Raw genomic sequence first — 18151 nt, forward strand, 5'->3', positions numbered from 1 at the left:
TTTGCGTTCTCTTTTTAAAGATCAACCGTTGTAGCCGACGAATTGACAATGCAAGTGGTCCTGTTTTGCTTTGAACCTTTATTAGTTAAAGGAAGTTAAAATAGTAGAAATGTAGCCTAAATTTAGAATTCAAAGTTAGATAACGAATTTTTGCCACCGCTCGTTTGTTTGCATGCTTTCAAATCTTGTCGATCGCCGTTTTTGTCACCAATTGTGATCCTCAGAGAATGTTGATTATACTCTAGATAGTCGAAAGACCGGTTACTACACTACGCATCAGCAAACACGGTATATTCCTAGTTAACGATGTGACGGTTCAAAAATACGTCGATTTCACGATAAGGTATTTAATAATAACGGAAAAGTCGAATGCTTTACTTTTTCCTTTTACTTTGCAATTTTTCTTACTTTTTTTAAATTTCTTTACAGAAAAATCATCAACATCTTACAAAATTATTCTTTCTTCTTCTTGTTCTTCTTCTTCGTCGTCGGCATCTTCTGTTGTGTTTAACAACTTTTCGTGCACTGACTGAATAGACAACATTTACTTATTTTGGGGAGTTCACGACAGGAACATTTTGCGACGTACAAAAGGAACCTTCATTCGTAAAGGCAATCACTTTTCAAAATTTATTCAACACCGAAAGCCAGGTGAAGAGTGAAAAAATTTAATCTCCGGCTATATCAGTCTTAAAAAAGAAAAACGGCTAATTAATGTGAGACAAAGATCGACAACGCTGCAACATTGGAGGTACCTTCATTGTGTTTATTAGAAACATATAGTTAGTAAATAATCATCTGCTTAAGTTACATTTCATTCTAACGGGAAATAAGAGACGCTGGGTTTATTACAAGGAGTTCTCTTAAACGCTTGGAAAGAAATTACACGACATGTAAACGTTTGTTTTTTCGTCTTAATCTGACTTTCTTTCTTTTTTCTTTCTTTTTTTTTTTTTGACACAGAGACCTAATTTTTAAGCTGTCACTCAGTTGTGGAGACGAAGTATCCTAGGATAAATTCGCCATAACTTCAAACCGCAGCATTCAATTAATAAGCAACCTTAGTTAGCCATAAAATGATGATTTGAGATAACAGTTTTCAAACAGAGGTGAAGACGAGTGTCTTTCCGATTTTCTTTCTCTTTGTAATATTTCTTCTTCTTTTCCCCCCAAATTTCTTTGCAAAACAAATTCGAAAGCAGACAAACTTTTCTTCGATGTAGCACCCAAAACAAACATTTTTAAATAGTCTCGTTAAATTAGCAAAAAAAAAAAGTTGTTATAAGATTGGTAAAAGAGAGCTGTCTGCGTGCAATCTGATCTCATTTTCATTGTCTGAAAACGTCAAGTACAATGTTCTTATTAACCTACGCTAAAACTCTACTGGTGCTGAGAACAATAAGTTGATACTGACAAGCTATCTGTTTGTATTCTCGTTTTAAAGATCAACCATTGTAGCCGACGAGTTGACAATGCAACTACTATAAAAAGGAAAAGAGAATCTTGGATATTTACCTTCGGCCTTAAGTTTTTCGAACGACCCTACCTTTGAAAGTTGTTTCCACCTTGTTGGATGGTGAGTATTACAGTGATAGAATTGGCACCGTTTTCGTATTTCAGAGAAGAATGATAACGCAAAACTTTGTAATGTAGAAAATGAGGTTGTTTTGAAGATAATCATGATTCAAAATTTATTCCTCCTTTTTCCTGGAAATATAAATAGCCGCGGAATACTCCATTTTTGGAGTTCAAAGGATTAAGTCCTAAATTACTTATAATGTATATCGATACTCGTTTTACAACCAAACTTCTGTTTAAGTCGATATGGTTCAAAAACGGAACTCGTTAATCAAGAGTTTTACAGCAAGTTTTTATGTCCTAATTTTGAATTGCAATTTAGCAGCAAAACTTTAACAGTAAAGCTTTGTTTTGAATTTTATCATCAATTTTCGCTTGACTCATTTAGAGATTAGTAGGTCTTAAGTAAACCTCAGACAAAATCTTACCCATGGAGTTATTTCATGTGACATTACGTAAATATCGACGATAGTGCATCCTCTCTTAAAGTACTGTTATTGTGACTTTTAGTAATGTTAGATAAGGAATTTCCTGCTGTTAGCCTAAATTTCTTTAACGTGCGAAGTCAGAAACGACCAGTTAAGCACTTCAATAACAGATGAAAATATTTTCCAAATAATTGAGGAGTACTGTTGACAGGTGCAAAAAGTTCCACTTCACGTAAAAGTTTATTTGTTCGCCTTTTTGACACTTATTTTGCTGTCACTTCATTGTACTGCTTGTTTGTTCCTTAACACCAAAAAACTAAGTTCCTAGCTGGCACTACTGTAGAGACGAACCTGACATGCTTTAAAATTAGGAAATTTCTAATATCTTCACGTTGCAGACTTCAATTATTAAACAAGGTTACTACAAATATAAATTGCGTTGGAACCGGAAGACTTTTGAGAGTTTCCTATCCATTGCAGCTAGATCCCAACAAACAAGAATTTTTTTAGGTTCTTATTCTTTTGCAATCCAAAACTAAACTACTTCAATGTTTCTAAATTTGAAAGCCCATCTCACTTTCAAAAAGTATGGCAAAATTAAATGGAAAAACTCACATTATGGTGTTAGGTATTAATTTCATTTCGTTTCTGGTCCTGTTTCGCTTTGAACCTTTATTAGTTAAAGGAAGTTAAAATAGTAGAATTGCAGCCAAAACAAACATTTTTAAATAGCCTCGGTAAATTAGCAAAAGAAAAGTTGTTATAAGCTTGCTAGAAGGGAGCTGTCTGCGTTCGAACCGATCTCATTTTCATTGTCTGAAAACGTCAAGTACAATGTTCTAATTAACCTACGCTAAAACTCTACTGGTGCTGAGAACAATAAGTTGATACCGACAAGCTATCTGTTTGTGTTCTCGTTTTAAAGATCAACCATTGTAGCCGACGAGTTGACAAATGAATGCAACTACTATCAAAGGAAAAGAGAATCTTGGATATTTACCTTCGGCCTTAAGTTTTTCGAACGACCCTACCTTTGAAAGTTGTTTCCACTTTCTTGGATGGTGAGTATCATAGTAATAGAATTGGCACCGTTTTCGTATTTCAGAGAAGAATGATAACGCAAAACTTTGTGATGTAGAAAATGAGGTTGTTTTGAAGACAATCATGATTCAAAATTTATTCCTCCTTTTTCCTGCAAATATAATTAGCCGCGGAATACTCCATTTTTGGAGTTCAAAGGATTAAGTCCTAAATTACTTATAATGTATATCGATACTCGTTTTACAAACAAACTTCTGTTTAAGTCGATATGGTTCAAAAACGGAACTCGTTAATCGAGAGTTTTACAGCAAGTTTTTATGTCCAAATTTCAAATTGGAATTTAGCAGCAAAATTTTAACAGTAAAGCTTTGTTTTGAATTTTATCATCAATTTTCGCTTGACTCATTTAGAGATTAGTAGGTCTTAACTAAACCTCCGACAAAATCCTACCCGTGGAGTTATTTCATGTGACATTACGTAAATATCGACGATAGTGCATCCTCTCTTAAAGTACAGTTATTGTGACTTTTAGTAATGTTAGAAAAGGAATTTCCTGCTGTTAGCCTAAATTTCGTTAACCTGCGAAGTCAGAAACGACCAGTTAAGCACTTCAATAACAGATGAAAATATTTTCCAAATAATTGAGGAGTACTGTTGACAGGTGCAAAAAGTTCCACTTCACGTAAAAGTTTATTTGTTCGCCTTTTTGACACTTATTTTGCTGTCACTTCATTGTACTGCTTGTTTGTTCCTTAACACCAAAAAACTAAGTTCCTAGCTGGCACTACTGTAGAGACGAACCTGACATGCTTTAAAATTAGGAAATTTCTAATATCTTCCTGTTGCAGACTTCAATTATTAAACAAGGTTACTACAAATATAAATTGCGTTGGAACCGGAAGACTTTTGAGAGTTTCCTATCCATTGCAGCTAGATCCCAACAAACAAGAAATTTTTTAGGTTCTTATTCTTTTGCAATCCAAAACTAAACTACTTCAATGTTTCTAAATTTGAAAGCCCATCTCACTTTCAAAAAGTATGGCAAAATTAAATGGAAAAACTCACATTATGGTGTTAGGTATTAATTTCATTTCGTTTCTGGTCCTGTTTCGCTTTGAACCTTTATTAGTTAAAGGAAGTTAAAATAGTAGAATTGCAGCCAAAACAAACATTTTTAAATAGCCTCGGTAAATTAGCAAAAGAAAAGTTGTTATAAGCTTGCTAGAAGGGAGCTGTCTGCGTTCGAACCGATCTCATTTTCATTGTCTGAAAACGTCAAGTACAATGTTCTAATTAACCTACGCTAAAACTCTACTGGTGCTGAGAACAATAAGTTGATACCGACAAGCTATCTGTTTGTGTTCTCGTTTTAAAGATCAACCATTGTAGCCGACGAGTTGACAAATGAATGCAACTACTATCAAAGGAAAAGAGAATCTTGGATATTTACCTTCGGCCTTAAGTTTTTCGAACGACCCTACCTTTGAAAGTTGTTTCCACTTTCTTGGATGGTGAGTATCATAGTAATAGAATTGGCACCGTTTTCGTATTTCAGAGAAGAATGATAACGCAAAACTTTGTGATGTAGAAAATGAGGTTGTTTTGAAGACAATCATGATTCAAAATTTATTCCTCCTTTTTCCTGCAAATATAATTAGCCGCGGAATACTCCATTTTTGGAGTTCAAAGGATTAAGTCCTAAATTACTTATAATGTATATCGATACTCGTTTTACAAACAAACTTCTGTTTAAGTCGATATGGTTCAAAAACGGAACTCGTTAATCGAGAGTTTTACAGCAAGTTTTTATGTCCAAATTTCAAATTGGAATTTAGCAGCAAAATTTTAACAGTAAAGCTTTGTTTTGAATTTTATCATCAATTTTCGCTTGACTCATTTAGAGATTAGTAGGTCTTAACTAAACCTCCGACAAAATCCTACCCGTGGAGTTATTTCATGTGACATTACGTAAATATCGACGATAGTGCATCCTCTCTTAAAGTACAGTTATTGTGACTTTTAGTAATGTTAGAAAAGGAATTTCCTGCTGTTAGCCTAAATTTCGTTAACCTGCGAAGTCAGAAACGACCAGTTAAGCACTTCAATAACAGATGAAAATATTTTCCAAATAATTGAGGAGTACTGTTGACAGGTGCAAAAAGTTCCACTTCACGTAAAAGTTTATTTGTTCGCCTTTTTGACACTTATTTTGCTGTCACTTCATTGTACTGCTTGTTTGTTCCTTAACACCAAAAAACTAAGTTCCTAGCTGGCACTACTGTAGAGACGAACCTGACATGCTTTAAAATTAGGAAATTTCTAATATCTTCCTGTTGCAGACTTCAATTATTAAACAAGGTTACTACAAATATAAATTGCGTTGGAACCGGAAGACTTTTGAGAGTTTCCTATCCATTGCAGCTAGATCCCAACAAACAAGAAATTTTTTAGGTTCTTATTCTTTTGCAATCCAAAACTAAACTACTTCAATGTTTCTAAATTTGAAAGCCCATCTCACTTTCAAAAAGTATGGCAAAATTAAATGGAAAAACTCACATTATGGTGTTAGGTATTAATTTCATTTCGTTTCTGGTCCTGTTTCGCTTTGAACCTTTATTAGTTAAAGGAAGTTAAAATAGTAGAATTGCAGCCAAAACAAACATTTTTAAATAGCCTCGGTAAATTAGCAAAAGAAAAGTTGTTATAAGCTTGCTAGAAGGGAGCTGTCTGCGTTCGAACCGATCTCATTTTCATTGTCTGAAAACGTCAAGTACAATGTTCTAATTAACCTACGCTAAAACTCTACTGGTGCTGAGAACAATAAGTTGATACCGACAAGCTATCTGTTTGTGTTCTCGTTTTAAAGATCAACCATTGTAGCCGACGAGTTGACAAATGAATGCAACTACTATCAAAAGGAAAAGAGAATCTTGGATATTTACCTTCGGCCTTAAGTTTTTCGAACGATCCTACCTTTGAAAGTTGTTTCCACTTTCTTGGATGGTGAGTATCATAGTAATAGAATTGGCACCGTTTTCGTATTTCAGAGAAGAATGATAACGCAAAACTTTGTGATGTAGAAAATGAGGTTGTTTTGAAGACAATCATGATTCAAAATTTATTCCTCCTTTTTCCTGCAAATATAAATAGCCGCGGAATACTCCATTTTTGGAGTTCAAAGGATTAAGTCCTAAATTACTTATAATGTATATCGATACTCGTTTTACAAACAAACTTCTGTTTAAGTCGATATGGTTCAAAAACGGAACTCGTTAATCGAGAGTTTTACAGCAAGTTTTTATGTCCAAATTTCAAATTGGAATTTAGCAGCAAAATTTTAACAGTAAAGCTTTGTTTTGAATTTTATCATCAATTTTCGCTTGACTCATTTAGAGATTAGTAGGTCTTAACTAAACCTCAGACAAAATCCTACCCGTGGAGTTATTTCATGTGACATTACGTAAATATCGACGATAGTGCATCCTCTCTTAAAGTACTGTTATTGTGACTTTTAGTAATGTTAGATAAGGAATTTCCTGCTGTTAGCCTAAATTTCTTTAACGTGCGAAGTCAGAAACGACCAGTTAAGCACTTCAATAACAGATGAAAATATTTTCCAAATAATTGAGGAGTACTGTTGACAGGTGCAAAAAGTTCCACTTCACGTAATAGTTTATTTGTTCGCCTTTTTGACACTTATTTTGCTGTCACTTCATTGTACTGCTTGTTTGTTCCTTAACACCAAAAAACTAAGTTCCTAGCTGGCACTACTGTAGAGACGAACCTGACATGCTTTAAAATTAGGAAATTTCTAATATCTTCACGTTGCAGACTTCAATTATTAAACAAGGTTACTACAAATATAAATTGCGTTGGAACCGGAAGACTTTTGAGAGTTTCCTATCCATTGCAGCTAGATCCCAACAAACAAGAAATTTTTTAGGTTCTTATTCTTTTGCAATCCAAAACTAAACTACTTCAATGTTTCTAAATTTGAAAGCCCATCTCACTTTCAAAAAGTATGGCAAAATTAAATGGAAAAACTCACATTATGGTGTTAGGTATTAATTTCATTTCGTTGCTGGTCCTGTTTCGCTTTGAACCTTTATTAGTTAAAGGAAGTTAAAATAGTAGAATTGCAGCCAAAACAAACATTTTCAAAGAGCCTCGGTAAATTAGCAAAAGAAAAGTTGTTATAAGCGTGCTAAAAGGGAGCTGTCTCCGTGCGAATCGGTCCCCTTTTTATTGTCTGAAAACGACAAGTACAATGTTCTAATTAACCTACGCTAAAACTCTGCTGGTGCTGAGAACAATAAGTTGATACCGACAAACTATCTGTTTGCGTTCTCTTTTTAAAGATCAACCATTTTAGCCGACGAGTTGACAATGCAAGTGGTCCTGTTTTGCTTTGAACCTTTATTAGTTAATGGAAGTTATAATAGTAGTATTGCAGTCTGAAATTAGAAAGTTAGATGAGGAATTTTTGCCACCACTTGTTTTTTTTTTTTTTTTTTTTTTTTGCATGCTTTCAAATCTTTTCGATCGTCGTTCTTGTCACCAATTGTGATCCTCAGAGAATGATGATTATACTCTAGATAGTCGAAAGACTGGTTTCTACGCTACGCATCACCAAACACGGTATATTCCTAGGTAACAATATAACGATTCAAAAAGTTCGATCTCACTGGGTAAGGTGTTTAATAATATCGGAAAAAGTCGAATGTTCTTCTTTTTTCCTTTCACTTTGCAATTTTTCTTTCTTTTTCTAAATTTCTTTACAGCAAAATTCGTCACTAGCTACAGCTGTGGCCTTTGTAAGAAACAGGTATATTTAAGGAACCTTTCTATATTACAAAATGACAACTTCCTCTTGGTAAACGACATTGTCTGCATTTGAACTTGTCACATTTCTATTGGCTTAAACTAAAAGGAATACCTCCTTGTGAAACAACCGTCAAAATTCTACTGGTACTTATTGTATTAGTTTTTCCAGACAAGTTGTCTATTTGCATTCTCCTTTTCTGTGTGAAAACAACCTCAAAAAGTTAATCATGGATTGCAACCTTTGGCTTTATACTTTTTTTTTTAATGATGCTGTCTTTGAAGGTTGTGAAAGACTGCTTAGGGGCTAAATTTAATTTTCATTTCCTCAAATTCTTCTTCTTCGTAGTCGGCATCTGTTCGGTTCTGTTCAACAATTTTTTGTGTATTGACCGACTCAACGACATTTACTTTAATTTGGGAGAACACGAGAAGAATGTTCTGTGATATAAGAAAGAAGCTTCACTCTTGAGAGAAAACACTTTTCAAAATTTATTTAACGCCTAAACGACGTCGTTCTTAAAGGAAAGCGATTTTTGACATTCATTCAACACTGAAAGCCAAATGAAGAGTCTCATAAAAAAAGAGTCTTCCCAATGTCTGTTCCCGTTTTCGAAAAAAAAAAACACACCTATTATTAACTCCACATGGCTTAGAAGCGGAATTCGTTCACGGAAATTAACTTTTGTAGTAAGCTGTTATGTCGCTGTTTTATGTCTAAGCTCAATACATTTTCGTATTGAATACGTCCTTCACTTATCCCAATGTTGCGATATTTTTCTTTTATGAAATTCACGCAATAGTCTTGAACCCTTTGTAGATTTATTATCATTACGTATTCACAGATCGTGACAAATATCGGTCTTAAATTAAAACAGAAAACAGCTATCAACGAGACACAAAGATCGACGATGCTGCATAGTGAGTTCAATAGAGATACTTTTTTGTACTTATTAAAAGTGTTTAGTTTACAAAATCATGTGATACATAAGCCTTGAAAATACTCACAAAAACTAAGAAGTTGATTTAAAATGTTGAAAAATTAAACATCAAGTAAACGTTTGTTTTGTCGTCTAAATTTGACCAATTTTGTTTTGACTCAAATAATTAACTTCTAAGCTAGCACTATTGTGTAGACGAACTAGCGTGCTTTAAATTTCGAAAAATCGACATGTCTTCAAACTACAGCCATCAATTAATGAACAACCGAGAACCTATCTGTTTGCATTCTCCTTTTAAATATCAATAGTTGTAGCCGACGAGTTGTCAATGCTACTACATTTGAAAAAAACAATCTTTGATTTTAGCCTTGGGCCTTAAGTATTTGTAACGATCTTCTCTTTGAAAGTTGTTTCCGCCTACTTGGATGGTGAGTTTTATTTCCCCAATTTCTTTATTGTTTTTAAGCCGTGTCGCCTTTTTGGAAAACTTACGAGAAGTGAAAGAATTGGCACCGCTTGCGTATTTGAGAGAAGAACACCCAAAATGTTTGTGGTATAGAAAAGACGAAAATTGGCCTTTAATGTTAAAACTGCAATTAATAAACAACATTAGCTAACATGACAGTCATAAGGTGATGATTTACAGTGTTTCAAACAGTGACGAAGACATATATTTTTTCCTTTTTCTTTTCTTAAAGAAGAAATAAGAAAGCAGCGACGTGTTGTGTATCATGGGATTATTACACAACTATTAATCAGCCTTCGATATCTTTATTAATGTTAGGCAAAGTCGGTGTTAAAATGTCGCGCGCTTTAAGTAGGGTATCTCTTGAGAATTCTTCTTGGCGGCTTCAAAATGCAGCTAAAAACGACAAACGACACACTTCAGATAAAATCAGAAGGAAGGCGTCTAAGAGCAGCGTTTGTATCGGAATAACTGAAAGACCAACTTTTTAATACTTTCGTCGAAACAAAACTCTAAGTTTCAAAGTAAAATGTGACAAAAGGTATAACTTTTTTATTTCGTTAATAGCAAACCACCTTTCGGACATACGAAAGGTTTACATTTGTTTGTTACGGTTGTCATTCGAACCCTGCGAGAATAGAACCGATCCATTTAATATTCTTCAAATTTTTAATATGCCCCTTTATGCGAATTGGCCGCCATTTTCAAATAGGGATAAGATGGCACAAATTTAAATGTTTGTGTGAAGATCCAATGACAAATTATATTTTAAGTCTTATTAAACAATTTTTAAACATTCAGGCTCTGAAAAACGGAGAAATCTGGAACAAGATCTTGCTTATCTAACTTGAGGGCTCTAGACGCAAATGAAGTCAGATATCAACTTTTTAATTTGTAATACAATACATTTGCTTGGAAAATTTCACGCCGAATTTACATACTAATGCATTCCATTGTAAACTAAAAAAGCGCCAATATCCATTTTTCATCCTATACGTAGCTGTTTGTTTTCTAACTACTACAACCGTCTGCGGACTTCTCTATGTCTCTTTACGTTGAAATGATTTGCAATGGAAAAATAAAAATCAATTGCATCAGAGGCTAAAGAAGACAGTAATTCTTAATATTACTATTTTAGATATGGTCATGAGCCTGCTGTTCCGTATCCCGGTTTTTCTTGTCTTAAGTCAAATGCTTTACAGAGCAGAGACTCAGCAATGCCCAGCCTCTGGATCCGAACTGTCCATCTTTGGATGGATGTTGCAGCGACACATCTATAAGACGATGATGGCCGATCTAGGTCTTCACTGCCTGTTAGTCTGTCGAACAGATGATCGATGCCAAAGTTTAAACTTTGTGATGTCTCTTCACATGTGTGAGTTTAGTGATCGAACGAAGGAAGCCAGACCGGAGGATTTCATTCCTGACCCAGACAGATATTATTTCAGAAGAGACATTAACAGAGGTAAACTACTGCTATAAGAAATAGCCAAAATTATTGTAGAGCCAACAAACAATGCACAAATAAATTGATTCTGCTTTTCAGTTCCCCTTGGTTCAATCGCAGAGCTGCCTGCAGAGACATGCAAAGAAATAAAAGCGAGTGAAGAAGGTCAAGTGGTCAGTGGCAAATATTGGCTGTCTACCATAATACCAGGCATGCCCGTACTAGCTTACTGCGACATGAAGACAGAAGGTAAGTTTGATTCTGGAAGCCGGTTGTGTTACTAGATCCGTTTGACCGAGTTTGAAAGGGAGAATTAATCTGGAGAAGAGTGTAGATTACGTTTGGTAAGGGGTAAGATTAACCTCTTTTGAAGCCAGAAGTTGACATCCCTTTCAACAAGATACGGTTCCAGCTGGACCGGATAATTTTTGCGTTGCTTTGCATAAGCCCTTAAAGACAAGCTGTTGCTGGGGTCGTTATGAATAATTTGGTTTTTGTTATTTTTGCTGCTATCAGGAATGTTATATTTATATTCTCGACCTAAATTAAAAATACAGCTGTATTTGTCGTTGCTTTCAAGGTTTCCCTGGGTTTCAATTTTTTTTCTCTATTCAAACTCTGAGCTCTCCTTAAGTATAATTTCATATGGGACCACACATAAGAGGTGTGTTAAGCTTTTAGTGATCAGACTGGGCGTAGTCTCTTTCCAAGAAAATCACAGTTAAACGGGAGATGGGGAAAATCGAATTGGAGGAAGTTGAGGGGAAGCTGGCATCGCTCCCTCAACTATTTAGAAAGAGATTGTAACAATGTATGTAACTTCAACTAAACAAAAGCGCGATTATTTATATCAGAAGTGTTTAGAAACTTGTTGTTGGATTTTCTTTTTCAGATGCTGACGAGTGCTCCGCTTCTTCGCCCGTCTGTGACGTAAATGCCAAATGCCAGAACAACCACGGCTCTTATAACTGCATGTGCAATTCAGGATTCACTGGTGATGGAAAAACTTGCCAAGGTAAGAAGAACATGAAAAACAATCAATATGATACATATTATCAATGACATTGATGTAAAAAAGTGTAAATTTTCAAAACACTTATACCACTGCTTTGTAGACTACGTGTATTGGAAATGATCATATGCTCTCGCAGTTGAGGGAAAAAAAATGTAAAAATTTTGTATTGTAATTTTCATCAGATATCGATGAATGCACTCAAGGATCTCATGACTGCCTCCCAAGCCTTGCTAGCTGCACAAACACTGTTGGTTCATACAACTGTTCTTGTAACCCTGGATTTGTGGGAGATGGAAAGAAAAGCTGCGCTTTAACAAGCAATGGTAATTTAAACCGTCTACGAATTCTGGAACTGTTTATGAAAATGAATACGGAGACCGGATACTACATACAAATACTTTTCCTCCTATAAGGTCCATGACCAACCTTGTTCTCAGGGCTTTTCTCTTGTAGATTAGGGGGGGGGGGCGACAAAGACCCTGGCATCGGCTGGTCACGTGTCCGAAAATCTTGGGTGTAATAAATTAGCGATGAATGACACTTACTGGCGCTTCGCTCTAGGCTAAATAAACGCCTGTAATGCGGGATACGTCGAACCTCCAAATTTTGTTTGAAAGATTTTGATTTTAATTCTGACTAGTGATGTGGATGTCACTGTTCTCAAAATTAATACTTTTGTTGGAATAAGAGAGGTATTTCTTTATTTACCGTGTTGTCATGTAACTTAATGTATGTTTTGTTTCGTTCCTCAGGATGTCAAAATTATAAAAGTCTGACCGGTGCTTACAGAAATGTGAATTCTTCCAATAATTTAAACTTTGGTTGTGACAGCGGTATTGGCCCTGGGTGGTTTCGTTTCCAAGGAGCTGCGGGGACACGAATGCCCACTTCTTGTCCCCCTAAGTACCGCTGTAACACCGATGTGCCCGGTTGGTTGAATGGTGTGCATCCCACAGTGGCTTCAGGAGAGGTGACCAGGAAGGTATGTTTTCACTGGTGGCAAGATTGCTGTTATGCTTCGATCAATATCAAAGTAAAGAACTGTGGCTCTTTTTACGTGTACTACTTTGACAGTACACCAAAAAATGGCTGGTGTTCTCTTCGCTACTGTGGAACTGATTAAACAGTTGTTACACTCCTTCGGAGACCCTACATAAAGAATGAAAGGAAAATATTCACTTTCCATTACACTTGCCATTAAAGTAACAGAGAAACACATCTTTAGCCTCATCAGTATACACTATCGTTTTTCTTAACCATATTCAGATTGCCGGAGGGGAATTCTGCCAGGGCTCACTTTGAACGTTTATAATTTTTTTTTTCAATATTTGGGAAACGACATGAACTTCGTGACTTTTTCATCAATTTAGCTGGAGACAATTAGGTTTGGTAGGTCAGGGCTCCCTGATTTTGACATTGCTATGGTAACTAATTTTTGACATGCAGGTTTTTCTTAAATTGAAAAATTCCTGTTATTAATGTACAAAAAAACTTTCCTACACTAAATTTCATGCTTTTATAATTATTTTCGTGTTTTTCGTTTCATTTTGACTTCTTTTTGTCAATATTTGTGGTTTTCTGATGTTGTTGGAAAATCAAGAAATCTATGATGGTGGATCCAATATGGCCATCATTTTGAAATATAAACGTACCCCGTAGTTTGATGTCAGTTTTTTTTTCGTTGCGGGCCTCAAAGGAAACATGTATGGATACACTATCTACCCTCCAAGTCCCCTTGTTATAGCTTTAATACTTGCGAAGTTATGGAGGGGATTTTCCCCCGGCCCAGTCTAGATAGGGTTAACAGAATGTATCAAGGAGTGCGACTGTTGATTGCGGCAATAAAATAGTAAATGACCCATGAAAAGGTTTGGTGTAGATTTCTGTTTCTTGAAAGATAATGTGTACTTCAAAATAGGGCGGGAGCTCTATGATTTGCATCAAATCACGAATACGTGATATATTGTTCTTGTATGCAGTATCGGATAACAGTTTCATTAACAAGGAGATTGGGTTAGGTTAAGGTTATTTGGTGAACCAACGACGCTTTTCAAAATTGTCTGTCCTGCAGATTAGCAGAAAATATAAATATTGAAATTTGCAAATCTGCACTTCATCTTAATCCTGGATATTTTAAAGAGTAACGATTAAAGACATTAAGGTGAACTACAGCTTAGCTGATCTAAACTCTACTTACGTAGTGTCTCAGATAAAATAGATTACTGAAATTAAATAAAGATAACTAGAATGTAACACCCGTACTGTTTGTTACTTTAGCTAATCTTTAGAAAAAACCTTCATATAGAAGGACCTTTGTTTACATGTTCAGTCTCGTTAGCATGCATTAACATAAAAAAAAACAAAAAAAACCTTTAGGCTACAAATAAACGCAATGTACAAATTGATAGAGCTCGGAAAACTTAGTAATCGCTGAAACTTGGAATGATATCTTTAAAAGGCTTGTTTTTTTTAAGAAATGAACTTTAAAGTTGGCAACTCTTGCCACCCAGTCCACATTCTTTGTACTTTACACAGCGTTTTAAAGCTAATTTGTCCGAGAGTATTCAACATATATAATTATTACACCGATATTTACTCGTATTACCGAGGCGTGATGTATCACGCAGCTTTTTAAATTGATGGTGTCCTTTCGCTCATACCTGCTAATGCGACAAAAATGCCAACAATAACTTCGGCAAAGATCCTCCTATAGGTATCCCGAGCGTTTAAACGTCGTCTAGTCAAAGGTTGGATTAAATCTTTTCGAGTTTGTTGTAGACGCAGTGGCGGATCTAGGGGAGGGAGCCGGAGCGGAGAAGGGGGGGGGGGGGGGGGCACCCCTTTTTTAAACTAAATCCTTGACCCGTAGGGTCGATGCGCCGAGTCATTTCACTTCAGTTAGCGTACGTGATTAGGGCCCCCACTCCCCTGAAGGTGTAGATCCGCCGCTGAGTGGGACAGAAACTATTCCAATATAAGAGTTCTTCAGTTGGTGATCAATCGCTAACTCCCATTTATGTGTATTACTTCCTTTTCATCTTTGTAATATACTCCATACCAACTCTACTACAAGTAATTTTAGTCATAGTAAATCGAGGGACTGGTTATGAAACTTTGTCACGAAAACAATGGTGCTGCAATTTATGTTGGAAAGGGCACGACAGTGCACAATCCTTTGTTTGAATGTTCACACTACAGTTGAATATCCTAACACGAACGTTTCTATTGGTCAGTTGCTCCAACAAATTTCAAAATATGTTGTCGTCTGTGCAACGTCAAGGCCAAAAATGCTCGCAAAGACAAATAACAAAGAAATTTCTGAGGCTTCATAACCATTTCCTTTTATTAACTATGTTTTACTCAACTCGATGTTTTAGTTTGTGCAGATTTGAAACTTTAAACAATTTTAAACTGGTTTTAGGTACTGTAGGAACGTAACAGAAATATTTATAGACCGATGAATCCTACCAGAGAGTGTAAATTCTTGAGTTCATTCATCTGTGGTTAGTTTTGGTTTCAAATATGATCTCCCTAAAAAATCAAACACAAAACAACCAGAAAAAGAAATAAAAATAAAAGCTAAAATAAGCATTAATAATCCAAAAACAGTCTGGTCTAAAGATGAGCAATTTTTATACTTTGACTTTTAGCACACTGATTGCGTTATCTAGCTAGGTTAGAGTATATAGGACGATAAGTTATGGGAAGGCGACTAGTATGTATGAAACATATACATAGTGTATTGTAGACCTGCGTGGTTTTTTGATTGATTACCACAATGATTAAAATTTATATAGTGTAGTATAATGTAATTGTAGAATGAGCTTCGTTTCATTGATTGTTCCATAAAGAGTCTCTTTGGACCTTGGCTGTTGTCAGTATTTTTTTTTTCAGTAAGAAGTGCCTTTATTTACAAATTTTTTTTAAATAAGCTGTTACATCAAAAGGTAGGAGATCCTGCAAGCTCTGTTGAGCTTTTAAAAGATCCCTGCTTAAGTTTATTTAAATAGATATGTAAATCAATTACTAACAGAAGGCGAACTTCTTGTTTTACATTACTACTGGGAAAGAACTATTTCTTGACTAACATATTACTTATTGTAAAGAAAATGATTATGATTGATGATTATGATTATGGTGGATATATATGGAAAGGCTCCCACCGAAATGGTATCTTTTTTCAGACCGAAGGTGTATAAAAATGGTAGGAAGTTCATGAGCTGAAGTATAGGAAAGGGTTAGGAAAACTTAAAAATTAAGATATTTAAGGGGAATTCCAAAATATCTCGAACAGACCCATGGATAAGGGACGCAGTGTTTCTACTGTAGGTATGTAAAAGGGTTGCCTATTTTGTCCAACCTGTTTTGTAAACTAAGAATGGAGCCTTCCTGTATAAAGTTTTGCTGAGTACTCCCTACGCTCCTCGAGAATAAGGGCTTGATTGACAGCTGACAAACTTGGCTTACAAAAAGTCAACATTTGTAACATTTGCAGTAATTTCCACAATAAGACCAATAACTGATAAATCTGAACAACTGTCAGTTTAGATCGTGAACATGTGGGTGTGTTTATAGCTGTAAGGTGAGAAAAGACTGTCACCTCTTACCGAACAAATAATCTTAAACGAGACAATTGAGCTCCCTATTCAGATAATTACTGCTACATAGGTATTTTTCAGTGTACTCTAGCTTTGCTTTTTTGTAGTGTCGTATGGCTAATAAATTTGCTTGTGCTGTTTAATGAAATGCTTTGTGGTTACTGAGAGCCATGTAATGCTTACATTGAACATGTAAAGCAACATTGCATTAACATCCAATGGTTAGATTCAGGAAGCCATCCTTAGTTAAGATGTATCCTAAGTATTGGTCTGAACGATAATAATCTATTGTTGGAATACGAATAGTCTATTGTTTAGAAGGAATACTTAGGATACATCTAAACTTACGAGGGCCTCGTGAATCTGCCCGAAGTACAACTGGTGACCGATGCATTACTCACAATCAACAAGAGATGATGATGATCATCTCTTGCCATCAACCAAGCGTGAAATCAAGTTGGCTGGTTATTGGCCAAGTTCTTTTGTTAGCGTTTTTATAGACCGAGACGAAGTCGAGGTCCATAAAAACGCAAAAAAAAAGAAAAAAAATTAAAGAACGAGGCCAATATCTAGCCATCTTGACCGAACTAGCTTTACCTTCAAGTTAAAACTACAACAGCAAAAGAGAACATGAAACTGTTCTGTTCGGAAAGAAATTCTTCCTAGCCGGCCGGTGAAAGATTTATTTTCAGTGCATTTTTGGATTAGCATGTAATCACGGAAAACAAGGAATCCTAAATTATCCTCAGGCTCTAACTTTATAATTGCTTAAAGGGAGTATACAATTATTGAAAAGAAAAATTTAGATTTTTGCAAGAGTGGGAAGATTTGAATACAATCCGGCAAACTCGCCATTTTCAGCCGATCGCGCGGTGGCGTAAATGATAAACACTTTTACACAGTTTTCGGCTTCCAATCATTAATTCTTGAATGAAGCAATAGATTTTGAAATTATATGCAAACATAAGCCGAAAAATAGAGCGGGTTAATCAGAAAACTGGGCGAAACTTTGTTTACAACGAGCAAGGCGGGCATAAATTGAGAACGTGAGCTTCTTCGTCGAACTTGAGAAAAACACTTTTCTAAACTGCTCTAAATACTTAAAGCAACTTCCACTACGCCATGATTTAAATACAGTCATTGCAGACCTAGAGAACTTAAGTCAATTTGGCACTCGACTTGAAACAATAAGTTTTACAAAATCAATCTATCAAAAATGCCACACACAGAGCAACTCACCGATTCAAATCACATTCATTGTAGCCGAAACAAAATTTTCACAACACCAGGACGATTCCATTCTCTTTCCTTTCCTTTAGGTAAATGTTGAGAGTTTAACGAACATTTTAGTGAGAGTTTTCCCCCAGAACAACGAGGAAATCAAAGAAAAGATTGCATTCTTTCTCGGGATTAAACTTTCCATGCCAAGAAGACGGGCAACGGGTAATCCCGAGCAGGCAAGATAGCTCCATCTTGCCCACTCGGGTGGCCAATCAGAGCGCAGGATTTGACTCATCTCGCCCGCTCGCGGAGCCAGCCATATAATAATGCTACTTATTTTACCTCTCAGTTAGTACACATGGTGTAATTGGTCAATTTTGCGGTCCGTATTTCACTTTACGGCACTCTGTTTCTATTCCCGCGCGCCCGATTAACCTCAGAGATATAACAAATATCTTACTAACCTAGTTTTCCCGGTCCGTACAGTAAGTTACGGATTCTCACTTTTTCCCGTTGATTTATGGCCTGTGCACTTCGTGTTTGGACTATTAATCAACGGATAAAACTCGTCAGCAACTTACAGTACTGACCAATA

The 18151-nt window shown here is 35.7% G+C and overlaps 1 protein-coding gene across 1 annotated transcript in view; it reads left to right on the plus strand.

Annotated features, from left to right (window-relative positions):
- The window catches only part of LOC146485306 (uncharacterized), a 128296-nt gene extending 114526 nt beyond the window's left edge, over positions 1 to 13770 (plus strand). Inside the window, exons 13-14 of the mRNA XM_085103648.1 lie at positions 11920 to 12060; positions 12490 to 13770. Of these exons, the coding sequence (XP_084959774.1) occupies positions 11920 to 12060; positions 12490 to 12860 (512 nt within the window). The 3' untranslated portion in view covers positions 12861 to 13770. The remainder of the gene's footprint in view (positions 1 to 11919; positions 12061 to 12489) is intronic.
- The last annotated feature ends 4381 nt before the right edge of the window (positions 13771 to 18151 follow it).

The sequence above is a fragment of the Pavona decussata genome, unplaced genomic scaffold (assembly GCF_977016875.1).
Source record: "Pavona decussata unplaced genomic scaffold, jaPavDecu1.1 SCAFFOLD_27, whole genome shotgun sequence".
NCBI classification, from domain to species: Eukaryota; Metazoa; Cnidaria; class Anthozoa; order Scleractinia; family Agariciidae; genus Pavona; species Pavona decussata.